Genomic DNA, 13,912 nt, shown 5'->3' with positions numbered 1-13,912 from the left:
CCTAAGCATTTTCCTTTTTAGAAGGCTCTTATCCTCATGAAGATGATGGAGTGGGAAAATCCGGATCGCCCCCTTAGAGGTACCAGGTTTCTGGATCACCTTTATACCTTTGCTCCAAAGGAAGTTGAAAAGTATTGGTCCTTTTGTAAGGTTGATGCTCTGGTCATTGCGGTCGCTAAGGCGACTTCTGTGCCAGTCCAAGGGGGCTGACTCTGAAGGAACTTCATGACGAGGAGGAGCAGCAGCTCTGCCTGGCCTTTTCTGTGGGGATGTCTAGTATTCAGGATTCTCTTTGTGGTGGTTATTTATTTGGATTTGGATTTGTTCTCACCTTTTTCATTTGTAGCTCATGGTGAGTTACATTCAGGTAAATTGGGCCATGATGTGTTGGTTGCAGCAACTCCCAGAGTTCCTCGGAGGTGTAGTCCTGAAGAAAGGTGGCTCCTTCTGGTCCTATCTTGGACCTCAAAGGGGTCAATGCTTGTCTCAAGATTCAGGACTTTTGGATGGAGACATTACTCTGTTATAGCATTGATGCAGCTGGGGGAGTTCTTACTTCCCTGGACCTTATGGAGTCTTATCTGTATATCCCCATTGTGGATCATTAGAGGAGATATCTGCGCTTGTGTGCTGGGCAAGCATTTTCAGTTTTGGGCCTTGCCCTTTGGCCTGGCTATGGCACTATGCACATTTTCCAAGGTGATGATGGTAGCGCATCTTCAGTGCCAGGGGGATCAGGTTTGCCTGTACCTGGACTACTGGTTGATTTGAGCGGACTCAGCAGCAAAGGCCGGTTAGGCCACCGATCAGGTCCTCTCCCTCCTGGTGTTCATGGGTTGGGTCGTGACTCGCCCAAAAAGTATCTGTTTCTGTCTCAGGTTTTGGAGTACCTGGGAGTTCGCTTCTACACGAGTCAGGAAATGGTGTTTCTCTGGAGAAGCGGGCAATGAAACTGTGAGCACAGAAACATTGCTTGTGCAAGCTTCTGCAGCCCATGGTCTGGGTCTACGTGCAGCTCTTGGGCATTATGTTAACTACTCTAGAGTTGGTGTCTTGAGCGAGGGCTCATATACGTCCTCTGCAGCTTCTGCTCACACCCAAGGCCAGGCTTAGTCTGGCGTTGTGGGACAGTCTGGTGAACCTTTTGAGGGGGGGGGGGGGGTCCCTCTGGATCCTCTTCAATGGATGCTGGTCACCACGGATGCAAGTCTCCCCAGCCAGGGTGCATACTGAGCCGTCAACCACCTAGAGACCTGGGTGGTCTGTTTGGCTCTGCTGGAGTTTCAACTGCTCCTGGAATGGAAATGGTCAGGGGAATGATGGACAACACAATGGTGGTGGCGCTGGAGGTGTCGAGCCTCTGCCACTGGGCGGAAGTGCATCTGCAGGCTCTTTCAGCAATCCTTATTGCAGGAAAGGACAATGTGCACGCGAACTGTCTCAGTCATGCTTTGCTGGATCTGGGAGAGTGGGAGCTGGGACAGTTGTGGCCTTTCAGATAATATTGGACTGCTGGGGGCCTCCTCAGTCCGACCTGACTGCTTCATGAGCCAATGCGAAGGCAGAGCAGTTCTCCATTCGATGGAGGGACCGGATTCTCAGGGGATAGTTCCCTGGTTTCAGCCTTGGTCGGTGGTGGAGCTGCTGTATGGTTCCTCCATGGCCTCTGGTGGGCTGAGTGTTGCGCAGGATTCCTCATCATCCTCATTTTGTTTTGCTTGTGGTGCTGGATTGGCCTCACAGACTTTGGTATGCGGATTTTGGGCACTTGCTGGTAGGTAACCTCCTTCTGCCCAATAGTCAGGGGCTTCTTCGGCAGAGGCTGGTAGACACGGAGGATTTGGATCTCTTCTGGCTTACAGCGTGGTCATTGAAAGGCAATGTTTAGAGAGGCGTGGGTTTTCCCCTGCAGTGATTTCTACTCTGCTGGGGTCCAGGGTCTGGTGGGGTTTTGAATCCTGGTGCGAGGAACAGTCACTATTCCCCTGAAGAGCTCAGGTTCCCTATATCTTGGGGTTCCTGCAGCAGGGCCTGGAGCAGGGGCTCGCATTGAGCTCCCTGAGGGTCCAAGTGGCTGCACTTTTCAGATTCTGGGGAAAGGTGAGGGGCACCTCACTGACTCTGCATAAGGAGGTGACTCAGTTATTGAAGGGGGTGGCTCACTTGCGCCCTCTGCGTTGTCTGTCCTTTCCTTCGTGGGACCTCAGTTTGGTTCTCTGGGCATTGTCAGGGGCTCCGTTCGAACCCTTGCGCTCTGCTTCCATCAAGGACTTCACACTCAAGATAACGATTTGGTGACGATAGCCTCTGCTCAAAGGGTCTCGGAACTTCAGGCCCTATCATGTTGGGTCCCGTATCTGTCCTTTGCGGAGGATTTGGTTTCCTTTTATGCAGTCTCCATTCTGTGTAAATCAGGAGGTGTGTTTGCCCTCTTTGTGGTGGGGTGGAGGGTGTTTCATCCCCTGCGGACCGAAGGGCTTTTCTCTGGTATCTGAAGGAGACGAATGAGTTTCATCTCTCTGATCATCCCTTTGTGCTCTTTCATCTAGCAGCCTCTGAAGTTTCTATTGTGAAGTGAATTGAGGGTGCTATTGAGTCCACCTACCTTGGTTTCGGTCATCTGGTCCTTGAAGGACTGAAGGCCCACTCGACCAGGGCTCAGGTGACATCCTGGGTGGAGACCTGGGCTATTTCGCCTGAGGAGATTTGCAGGGCGGAGATATGGTCCTTGCTACATTCCTTTGCTAAGCACTACAGGTTGGATATTCTGGCCAGGTTCCATTTGGACTTTGGCAGAACAGTCATTCAGAGGGCATTGTCTTCGTCCATTAGGCCTGCTTTGATACATCCCACTGGTTTGAAACAGTGTAAGCTCATGCTAAGAAAGGAGACATTACGTCTTACCTGATCATTTTTGTTTCTTTAGTCAGCATCACAGTTCTGAAATCGTGCCCTTGGAAAACCTTGGCTCGGGGTTCTGGGTATGCTGTATTTTTTCTTATTAGAAGTAAATGAAAAAAAAAAAAAGATTGGATTACGATTGGTAGCCATAAGGGGTTCCCGTGAGATGGCTGTTCCCTGATATATGCAGAGTAGTGAGCGCCACTCTGGTATTTTACTTGCTCGCTTAATATTGCAGCTGTAGTGGTTGATGGGGCCGGGTGCATTAAAAAAGGGACCTTTAACTGTTTGGTCAGATGTATACTGGATTGTTCCAGAGAGCACCACATATTATAGCTGGTGTTGTCACTGGCTGAATTCAGTTTTCTGTACCTCCGTATGCTGGTGGGAAGGGATATCACCTGCTGGTTCAGAATAGTGTTGCTGACTAAACAAAAGAAAATTATCAGGTAAGACATAATTTCTCCTTTCTGCCTCTCTGTCCAGAGTTAATTCATTCTTGCCATCTAGACTTCAGTTCCCTCCCTTTTATTTTCTGTATCTACCTGCAGCTTTCCATCTCTTTCCCTCATGCTAGCCCTTATTCCCCTTCCCCTTATTTCCCAGTCTTTCACTAATTCTGTTTTTTTTCTTTCCCTTTTACTATCCAGCATTTGCTCTTTCTTCCCCACTCCTTCCATCCAGCATCTTCTCTCCTTCTCTCCCCCCCCCCACTTCTGTCCCCCTCCTCCATCACTATCTTCCACCTCTTTCTGTCTCCCCCCTCCCCTCCCCCCCTGAGTATCCCAGGCACTGTTGCTTCTCCCCTAAACGAGCAACAGCAGCCAAACAGCATACATCATTCTCCTGGGCTGCAGCCTCTGTATGTGTGACTGCCAAATCTGGTCTGCAACAGGAAAGTGACATTAGAGGGGCAGGAGAAGCATCAGCAGCGGTGAAGGTGGGGAGGGGACGTGCTGCTTTTGCTGCATGACAGTCCATAGGTTCACTTCCATGCAGCTTAAAGGGAATGGTACCTAGCATGTGTGCATAGAGAGGTTGGTAATTGTCTTTCCAAGCAGAGATAATTAAATGGATAGCCAATGCTATAAGCAAATAAAAAAGCTTTGCTTTCAGAGCCAGTAGTGGGAGGCGGGGCTGGTGGTTGGGAGGCGGGGATAGTGCTGGGCAGACTTATACGGTCTGTGCCAGAGCCGATGGTGGGAGGCGGGGATAGTGCTGGGCAGACTTGTATGGTCTGTGCCCTGAAAAAGACAGGTACAAATCAAGGTAAGGTATACACAAAAAAGTGGCACATTTCTTGGGCAGACTGGATGGACCGTGCAGGTCTTTTTCTGCCGTCATCTACTATGTTACTATGTTACTAAGTGAAACAGAACAACTGACCTCCAAAGACTTACTTTATAAGTTAAAATATTGGCGAGACTTCCTATTTGCAACCAAAACATCAAATCTGCTCTTTAAAGGGCGTGAAGGCCAATCGTGAACAACTGTGGCTCTGTGTAATAATAATAAAAAAGATCAAAATGCAGTGGTACAGCCTCACATAGCTTCTTACATATCTGCATTATAATGATGTGTAACTTAGGAAAATGCTGCAAAATTTGACTGATGAGAAGCAAACAATTTCATACTCTTAAGCAGAGGGGCAAAACGTGTGTAAAAAATCTATTGCAAATGAGCTACCTCAGTTCTTTATCAATTGATTGTTTTGCTGTGGAGCACATTGGGCATATCTGAACCACAGTCATTTCATTTTTCTTAAAATGAGTAACCTTTTTTGCAATTGCAAGCTGTTTGCCTTAGAATATCTTTATCCATCCTCTCTAGTCCTAGGAAGAAATATATAAAACTATGGTTTTTCTTCACTTTATTTGCGTGACTGCAGCCTGCACCAGTCATGGTGCATAGTAACATGGTCTCTCTGTTGCCATTTACCAACATGCTGTATTGAGTCAGCCTAGGAATATTTGTGGGACTGTATTTGTTGTGCATGTTTCTTTCCCATGATTTCTTAGAAATACAAGTCATTTTATAGCTGAAGTGCTCTGTGCTTGGTTTATATCAAGGAGATTAGATTGAGAACAGGAGACTATACGCCTGTTATGTGGGTTGAAGCCAGTAGGTGGAGCTTGCTGGCAGTAGGAGGAGAATGCCACCACACTGGTTCACCCAAAACAATAGCAAACGCTATTGATAAACAATAGTAAATGATTATTAGAAATAAGGGACTGCTTATACATGATCCATCTGTAAAAAGTCAAAAGATGTTCCAGTGCCTTAAAAGGTGGAGGACAAAAGATTTTAATTTTTTTTAAGTTGACAGCTTTTTAATTTATTTGAAAGCTTCCCCTATGTAGATATAAACATCATGAAGTCAAAACTGAATATCACTAAAACAGCTTCAAAAATGATTGTAGCTGGTGGAAACAGCTAATATAGGCTGTATTTTGTACTCATTTTTCCACACAATACATGGCCAAATTTCAGTGAGGATATCCTATTTACTGATGGGTTCATCTTAACTATAGTAATCTGCCGCGAGAAGATTGGAAGTAAAATTAAACTCTCCTTTCATTGGGGCACATGGAATCACATCTTCACCTCATCTCTTTTGTACAAGTGGATTATTCTGTTTTGAGCATGTTTTAGGGATAAGTGGGTTTCATATGTCAAAATAATAAAAATATATATTTTCTTTCATGCAGATTTCTCATTTGTTTAAATATAACCAAAATGGCTATAAGCCCCTAATGCGCTGCATTGGTTTTCTTATATTTTGTCCTTGTGATGAGTTTGTACTGTGCCAAAACTGGAAATACATTGAGACACAGAATAATAGAGTTCAGTAATATCCAAAACCTATTGTTATAATTGTGTTTGCATTTGGGTGGTAATAGAGAAAATGCTGTTGAAAAATGACTTGAAGAAGAAATATATATCACAGAAATGGAAAATGTTGGCACATTTAGACTGACTCTGGACTTCTGCATGAAGGTAGCTCTGCCCTCATTATTGAATATCTGTTTTTTAAATAGTAGTAAGTGCATTTTTTTATAATATACCACTGTATTCCACAAAACAAAAGGAGCAAGTTCCCACAAACCATCTTTCTCTTTTGATCTATGCACAGGAAAAAAAAAAAGATTTTAAATGCTCCCAGGTTTCAATCTAATTCATGTTTAATGTGGGATATAAATGCCATAAATAAGTAAGTAAATAAATAGATAGAAACTCTGAATGTTGAGCTACTGATTCTCATATGTCTCTTTTAGTGGCCCTTTAACAGGAGAAAAAAATCTCTGCACAAATATAACACATGCTAGGGTGTTCCTATAACCAGCCCCGCCAAATGACACACTGATTATGATTTATAACAAATTACTCTACCTATGAAAAGTTATTCTGTTGTTATACTTCCTCTGTGTACTTCTGTATTTTGCACAAGCTGGCATGTTTGAAAATATAAGTGAGATTAAATTTAAATGCTATCAACAATAAAGAACGACAACGTGGATACAGCAGCTCATAGGTTTGTTTGCTTTATTTTGAGTGTATGCAGAACGACGGCTGCGGAAGGGGAAACACAGACTAACCTAAGTAACTTCAGTTTTTTGACGTCATGCCGTCTCCTGTTCTCAATAAAACCTCCTTGGTTTACATCTTCTACAACATAAGAACATACGAATAGCCATAAAAATAGATTAGTGGTCCATCTAACCCATTATACTGCTTCCAACAGTGGCCAGTCGAAGTCACAAATATCTGGCAGAAACCCAAATAGTAATAATAAACAAAAGGAAGGGGGCGGGGGGGGGGGGGGAACAAAAACAAACCAAAAAATCTTGCTCCTCAAACATTACTATATACCCAACGGGAACAAAGAATACTGGGACATAATACTCGAAAAGGGGGAGAAGTGAAAAAAGAGGAAAAAGGACCCAGGGGCATCAGATATCCATTAGTGGTAAGGCTACCAGGTCTCTCATAGCACATAGCCATTCCAACCCCCCCGAGCCTATCAAATCATTTGCCCCCAGAGGCCAAAGCCTCTTCTTTATTCATGACTTTTATTTAAACTTCTATTATGAATGCATTTCAAATTCAAAAATATTAGAAAATATAAAGACAAAACTCAAACCACACAAGTAGCTCCTAAAGTCACTACTACTACTACTTAACATTTCTAGAGCGCTGAGACATTAAACGTAAAGCCTCACTAGAATTACAATAAAATTGCAATAGGAGAACAGAAAAGAAAATAAGCGACTGCTTAATCCTGTATTTGTAGCCTCAGTGCTGTCTAGAGGTTTCTGACACCCTACGCTTATGCTCATATGAAATGCAGCGTTTTGATCAAAAGACCTGCTTCTGGGGACTTCAAACTGTTGCTCAAATAAGCTTTACAGCAAAAGTAGAGACTGACAAATGCGCAATCCAATAGGGAGTTAATATCAAAAACCAGTTTATTCAGAATATTCATATCAAGGACCCGACACGGTCCGTGTTTTGGCGTCAAAGTGCCTGCCTCAGGGGTCACAATCAACTTTCTCTGAGAAGAAGCTGATAGGCTTGAATAATTCCTTTATGTATGCAAGTTAATCCACAGAGAGAACAAAAGAACAGCAAACACCATGTCAGGTTTGGACACGTTTCTGGAGGAAAAGTCCATAGTCTGCTATTGAGGTAGACATGGGGGAAGCCACTGCTTGCCCTGGGGTTGGTAGCATGGAATGTTGCTACTATTTGGGTTTCTTCCAGATACTTGTGACCTGGATTAGCCACTGTAACAGGATACTGGGCTAGATGGACTATTGGTCTAACCCAGTCTGGTTATTCTTATGTTCTTAATCATTTAATTATCTTGTCATTGTGTTTCCCAAGACTGCATGCCTGTAAGGATGACAGGGAGTTTTCCATTGACAAGCAGGACTGAGTCAGGCACGTAAGTGGGTGAGATTTCTTGTTGCCCAGATGAAACAACTCTTCTAGAGCTCAGAACAGAGTGTGAAGTTCTGAGCATACACTACTACCCTCTTAGCACTTCAGTTCTATTTTTGTTCCATTCTGTTGAGGAGATGCAAAAAAGAATAATAAACAAATCCCAGCGATCCTGTTTTAAGAGGCTAACCTCTGTGTTATCAGATGTTTGTCGTCTCATCCTTATGGGGAAAAAAAGCTGTTTGTGTGTGTATATCTTTTTCTTACTATTTTGTTTCTAAGGTATTTCCCAACTGAATTCAGGTTCTGTCCTTGTCTGTAGTGCAAGAGAACGATCTAGAAGTTTGATACCTACTTCAAATATTTTATTTGACTTGTCTCCAACCATAACTAGTTGATTGTATGTTACTGTGGTCCTATTTCTCCGTGAGTGTGCTGAAATGAGTGTTCCATGAGTGTGAACCTACTTCGAAACAATGACGTAGAGAAGATGCTTCTGTTTTGCCTGAAAAGAAGAAAAGGGGACTTTGTGCAGAGATCTGTTGATTTTGTGCATTGTAGCAGAGCCTCCTAAGTGGAAGGTCTGTCTACCTTATCACTGCTTATCCAGATGCTAAGGAATAGTACCAGAGGTCTATGAAAATATTATAAAATTCTTTGGAGGCTTCTGAGCCCAAAGCACAGAGGTCTCTGAATGCTGCAGAGGCCTGATGTGAAGTTATCTTTGACAATTCCTTCAAAAGTGCACAAAAAGCACAAGTGTACCAGTACTGAGGCATTAGAAAGAGTATCTCCAAGCACAGACCTGCACATTTCTCTCCAGTGCAATCAGTCAAAAATACATTGCCAAGATACTACAATTGACATGTTTTGGCCATTGTCAGCACCAGTGATTCCCAAACCTGTCCCGGGGCAATCCCATCCAGTCGGGTTTTCAGGATATTTTCATTGAATATTCATGAGTTAAATCTACATGAATATTCATTGCAGGTATCATGAATACCTGACTGGTTGGGGTTCTCCCAGGACAGGTTTGAGAACCACTGATCAGCACAGTCATTACACTGCTCTGATCTGCAGTTGAATTCAACATAGGACCTTTTTCACACCAATATTGCACTGTCCAGTTTAGCCTGTCCTCCTCTGTGAAGGGATTGGTTGTCCAACCCCCAATGTCTTCAGCTTTAATCCTTGTAGTAGCAGATGAATTGTCTCCATCTCTTTCAGCACCCATTATAAAAGCCTCAAGATGCTCAAATTTATTAAGGAGTACTTCAGAGACTTGCCAGATGTAAATTGGATTTTCAGTGTTTATTCAATATACATGTGTAAATAGGGCTTCTATTGTTTCAAATAGGTCTTTAAAGTTGGTTTACTGTTGTATGTATCTTCTTTAACATGTTACAAAAAGAGAAAAATACCAGTAGTTCATTATGATTTAATTCTCAAGGCCTGCTGATTATTTAAAAAAACAAAATAAATTAGATGTAATAGGGAAGGGGACTTGATATACTGCCTTTCTGTGGTTACAATCAAAGCAGTTTACATACAGGCATTTTATTTTGTACCTGGGGCAACAGAGGCTTAAGTGACTTGCCCAGAGTGTCAAAGAGCTGCAGTGGGAATTGAACCCAGTTCCCCAGCATCAAAGTCTGCTGTGCTAACCACTAGGCTACTCCTCTACTCCTAGTACCTACTGTATCTGACTGTACACCACCTGTAGTCTTCAGGCTTGCAGGTGCAAATATTTTGGTACAGTAGGCATAGATCTGTTTCTAGAGGGCTCACAATTTAAAGAAAAAACACAATTTGGATGTCTCTGGCAGATGGACTTTTTGGGTTTTTTGCCATTTTGAGATGTCAGTGTGCTTTGCAAATGAGCCCCTAGGTCTCACTGTTGTATAATATGTACTACTTCCTCTACCAAGAGGTTTTGAACACTAACATTTGGAGAGTAAAGTCCTGACCAATGAAATGAACCTAAGTCTTCCACGTCTCTCTTATTGTGGCAATGTTCAGAAACAATCCAGTGGTTTTACACTGGAATACACTCATAAATCATTTGTACCATGATTAAGGGAATTATATATTTAGGACCATGTAATACATTTTTTTACAGCATGGCATATTACATGAAACTATTAAAACCAGTATGTGGTGGGAATGCATATTGTATTAATGTTGGAATAAATCATGGGATGATCCATTAAATAGGACTTTGTTTAGTTTTGTGGCAGATACTATAAATTCTTTTCTTTTTTTAAATCTTTAGGACTAATGCAATTTTTAATGGGAATCAAGGTGGCGTTTACATCTTTGGTGATGGAAGAGGCCTTATTGAAGGAAATGACATATATGGTACAAGAATGTTTATTATCTATTTTTATCATTCTGACTTCTGGACTAGGCATTTTATTTAACAAGATTTTTTTTTTTTTTTTTTATCAGGGAATGCACTAGCAGGAATTCAGATTCGAACAAATAGCTGTCCTATTGTCAGACACAATAAAATTCATGATGGTCAACATGGAGGAATTTATGTGGTAAGTAGTAAAGGAGAGCTTCCTTTCTTTCTTTAATATGGGTGTAAACTTGTAGGTTTTTTTTTTTTTTTAATGATGAGATAGATGTTGTGAACAATTTAATGGGCAGTAGAGGCGGATAGTGCTGCTACTGAAAGTCTGGTGTGACTGGTGTGGCACTGCGGTTAGTGCTTGGGCAGTCCAAGGGCAGAGTTGGGCAGTACCAGAATTTACCCAGATAGCAAAGATTTTCAATCTGCTAACCGAGTGAGTTCCAGGTTAAAGATAGGACAAAACAAATGCTGTCCTAACTATGCAGGCACTTAATCGAGTAGTGGTCTGCATATTTTTGTACCCGGATAAGTTCAGTGGCTGGCTATAACCTGGATATTCAGTGCCAGATTAGGCCTGGCATTGAATATTTGGGTCTGATTTTGCCAGTGGTGGCGAGTGTTTAAGAAAATACTGACCACTGCCAGCTCAATATTGACCCAAATAAAGCCTTATTCTATTTGTCCAGAGAAGATGAAACAGCTTTTTGTGCTGATTATATGTAGCCCATTTTATTACATGAATGCTAATGCAGAAAAACTGCTTTTGTTGCTGTGAACTTATGATACTTCATTACATTAGGGAGATACAGTAGTTCATATTCACTGACGAGGGTTTTGGTTTTCATATTTGTATTTGAAGTTACTTTAAAAAAAGCCAGCAGTCTTCTGTTATTTCTGACCACTGTGCCAGAGCCGGTGGTTGGGAGGCGGGGATAGTGCTTGGCAGACTTATATGGTCTGTGCCCTGAAGAGCACAGGTACAAATCAAAGTAGGGTATACACAAAAAGTAGCACACATGAGTTGTCTTGTTGGGCAGACTGGATGGACCATGCAGGTCTTTTTCTGCCGTCATCTACTATGTTACTATGTTACTGTACAGAAAGGAAACCAGCTTATTTTCTTTCCATTTGACAACTGAGCAATACACATGAGGAATCAGCTGAACTTTGTCACTGTGGTTTAAATTGTGAGCTTTATTAAAAAAAAAAAACAAAAAAAACTTTTCCTTATATTGTACTTATGAAAAAATCTTGCTTTTTTTTGGATTTAGAGATTTAGCTCACACCTTTTTCAGTTGTTGCTCAGGTACAGTACATATTTTCCTATCCCCGGAGGCCTTACAATCTAAGCTTGTGCCTGAGGCAGTAGACGGTTAAATGACTTAGGCCCAGATGCATCAACCATAACGTAAAAAAAATCTAAAACGTAAAAGTGCTTACCGAATTTGAAAAAAACGAAGAATGCACCAAAAAAACAAGTCGCACATGTTCGGTGCGGTATTGTAAAGTACAATGCATTACAGATTCGTTAAACTGTTGTAATCCCCGTCGGTAATCGGCCCCTAAAGCATGCGCAGAGCAGCCAAGTGTTATACTGGCTGCTCTATGCATGCCACAAATGTCAAAACAACCACCACCAAAAAACCCCCCACAAACACGTGGTCCCCCGCTTCCCCCTGCTTAAAATATAAAATCAAACCAAAAATAAAAAAAGGATTGGGAGGGGGCAAAGGCGCTCGTCAGGAGCGTCCTGTATGTACGGCCTTGCTGCCCCCCCCCCCCCCCCCCCCCCCCCGAGGTCGCCACTGAATATTAAATAAAAAAATCAAAAGTTTAGCAGCCCCGGCCCCCTCCCTTCCTGTCTCTCTCTTTCTCCTTCTCCCACGGCCCCGCCCCTCTGAGGTCGCTGCCACTCCCCCCCCCCTCCTCCACCGGATCCCCCCTCCGCCTTACCGGGCCCGCACAGCGCCTCTCACCTCTATGTGAAGGCGCTGCACAGGCAAGAAGATCATCTAATCGCTGCGAGTCTTCAGGAGGACGTTTCTCCTTCCCTGACCTGGGCCCGCGGGCTGGAACTTTGGTGGGGGAGGTGGAGATGGAATGTTACAGACCCAGTCTTTTAGTAATGTGGAGTTACTTAGCCAGACTATTATAGTGCTTTCTGGACGTGTTCTATAATTTTATTCTTTATAGTGGAAACTATTATAAAGAATAAAATTATAGAACATGTACACAAACATAGCTTAATGGGACAGAGTCAGCATGGGTTCAGCCGAGGGAAGTCTTGCCTCACCAACTTGCTTCATTTCTTTGAAGGCATGAATAATACGTGGATAAAGGTGAGCCGGTTGATGTATTTTATCTAGATTTTTGGAAAGCTTTTGATAAAGTTCCTCATGAGAGACTCCTGCGAAAAATAGAGTCATGGGATAGGAGGCAAGGTTCTGGTGTGGATTAGGAATTGGTTATTGGACAGAAAACAGAAGGTAGGGTTAAATGGTCATTTCTCTCAATGGAAGAGAGTGAACAGTGGAGTGCCGCAGGGATCTGTACTGGGACCGGTACTATTTAACATATTTATAAATGATATGGAAATTGGAACGACGAGTGAGGTGATCAGATTTGCAGATGATACAAAACTATTCAAGGTTATTAAACAAGGTTGTGAAATATTGCAGGAAGACCTTAGGAAATTGGAAGACTCAAGGAATAGTTATGCTCTGGAACTCTTTGCCAGAGAATGTGGTAAAAGCGGTTAGCGTATCTGGGTTTCTCCGAGGACAAGCAGGCTGCTTGTTCTCACGACTGGGTTGACGTCCACGGCAGCCCCCACCAACCGGAAGAAAACTTTGCGGGCGGTCCCGCACGCAGGGTACGCCCACCGTGCATGCGCGGCCGTCTTCCCGCCCATGCGCAACCGTTCCCGCTCAGTCTTTTCTTTTCCGCGCTGGAGAGAGCCGCGTTCGTCTCTCTCTCTCTGTCAGCCCCGGAAACCGGATCGTGCGTTCGCCGCGAGATTTTCTTCGTTCTGTTTTATTCACTTTTTCTGTTTTATTTTGTTTTACAAAAAAAAAAAAGAAAGAACTTTGTTTTCCCTCGTCTTTTTAGAGAGGACGTCTCGTTGCGGCCTTGTGGCCGCGCGGTCGAGTTATTTTTCGAGGTGTGAATTTTACCGCCACCATCGACGACTTTGACTTCGCCTACGCGATTTTTCCATCGATGTCCTCGAAGGTCCCGAGTGGATTTAAGAAGTGTGGTCGGTGCGGCCGGCATATCTCGCAGACCGACACGCTTGGTGCCTCCAGTGCCTCGGGCCGGAGCACGATACCAAGACGTGCACCTTGTGTCTCGGTCTCCGGAAACGGACACAGGTAGCGAGGCAAGTTCTACGGGGCCGTCTTTTTGGAACTTGCACCGGCCCCTCGACGTCGACGGCATCGGTGTCGACGGCCGGATCTTCGGTACCGGTACCGATGTCCACTAAATCGGCACCGACGGCACCGACCCCAGGAGCACAGGTCCCGTCGGCCCGCCGGTCCTCCGGAGACGGCAGGGGTGAGAGGCCGCGTGGGCAATCGGCCCCGGTCACTCCCTCTACCCAGGGCCCTCGGGACCGAACCCTGTCAGACCCGATCCCTCGAGGCCGAGGGGGATCTACTTCCTCCTCTTCAATTCCACCAAGCGCCGATGACGGGCACCGAAAAAAGGCAAAGA

The 13,912-nt window shown here is 43.8% G+C and overlaps 1 protein-coding gene across 2 annotated transcripts in view; it reads left to right on the top strand.

Annotated features, from left to right (window-relative positions):
- FBXO11 (F-box protein 11) overlaps positions 1-13,912 on the top strand; it is a 263,583-nt gene that overhangs the window by 208,424 nt on the left and 41,247 nt on the right. For both annotated transcript variants that reach the window (XM_030195827.1, XM_030195826.1), the window contains exons 13-14: positions 10,115-10,200; positions 10,291-10,385. In XM_030195827.1, coding sequence (XP_030051687.1) covers positions 10,115-10,200; positions 10,291-10,385 — 181 coding nt within the window. The remainder of the gene's footprint in view (positions 1-10,114; positions 10,201-10,290; positions 10,386-13,912) is intronic.

This window comes from Microcaecilia unicolor, chromosome 3 (genome assembly GCF_901765095.1).
Source record: "Microcaecilia unicolor chromosome 3, aMicUni1.1, whole genome shotgun sequence".
Lineage (NCBI taxonomy): Eukaryota > Metazoa > Chordata > Amphibia > Gymnophiona > Siphonopidae > Microcaecilia > Microcaecilia unicolor.
The sequence above is the reverse complement of the archived record's forward strand: the minus strand, read 5'-3'. Positions and strand labels throughout refer to the sequence as shown.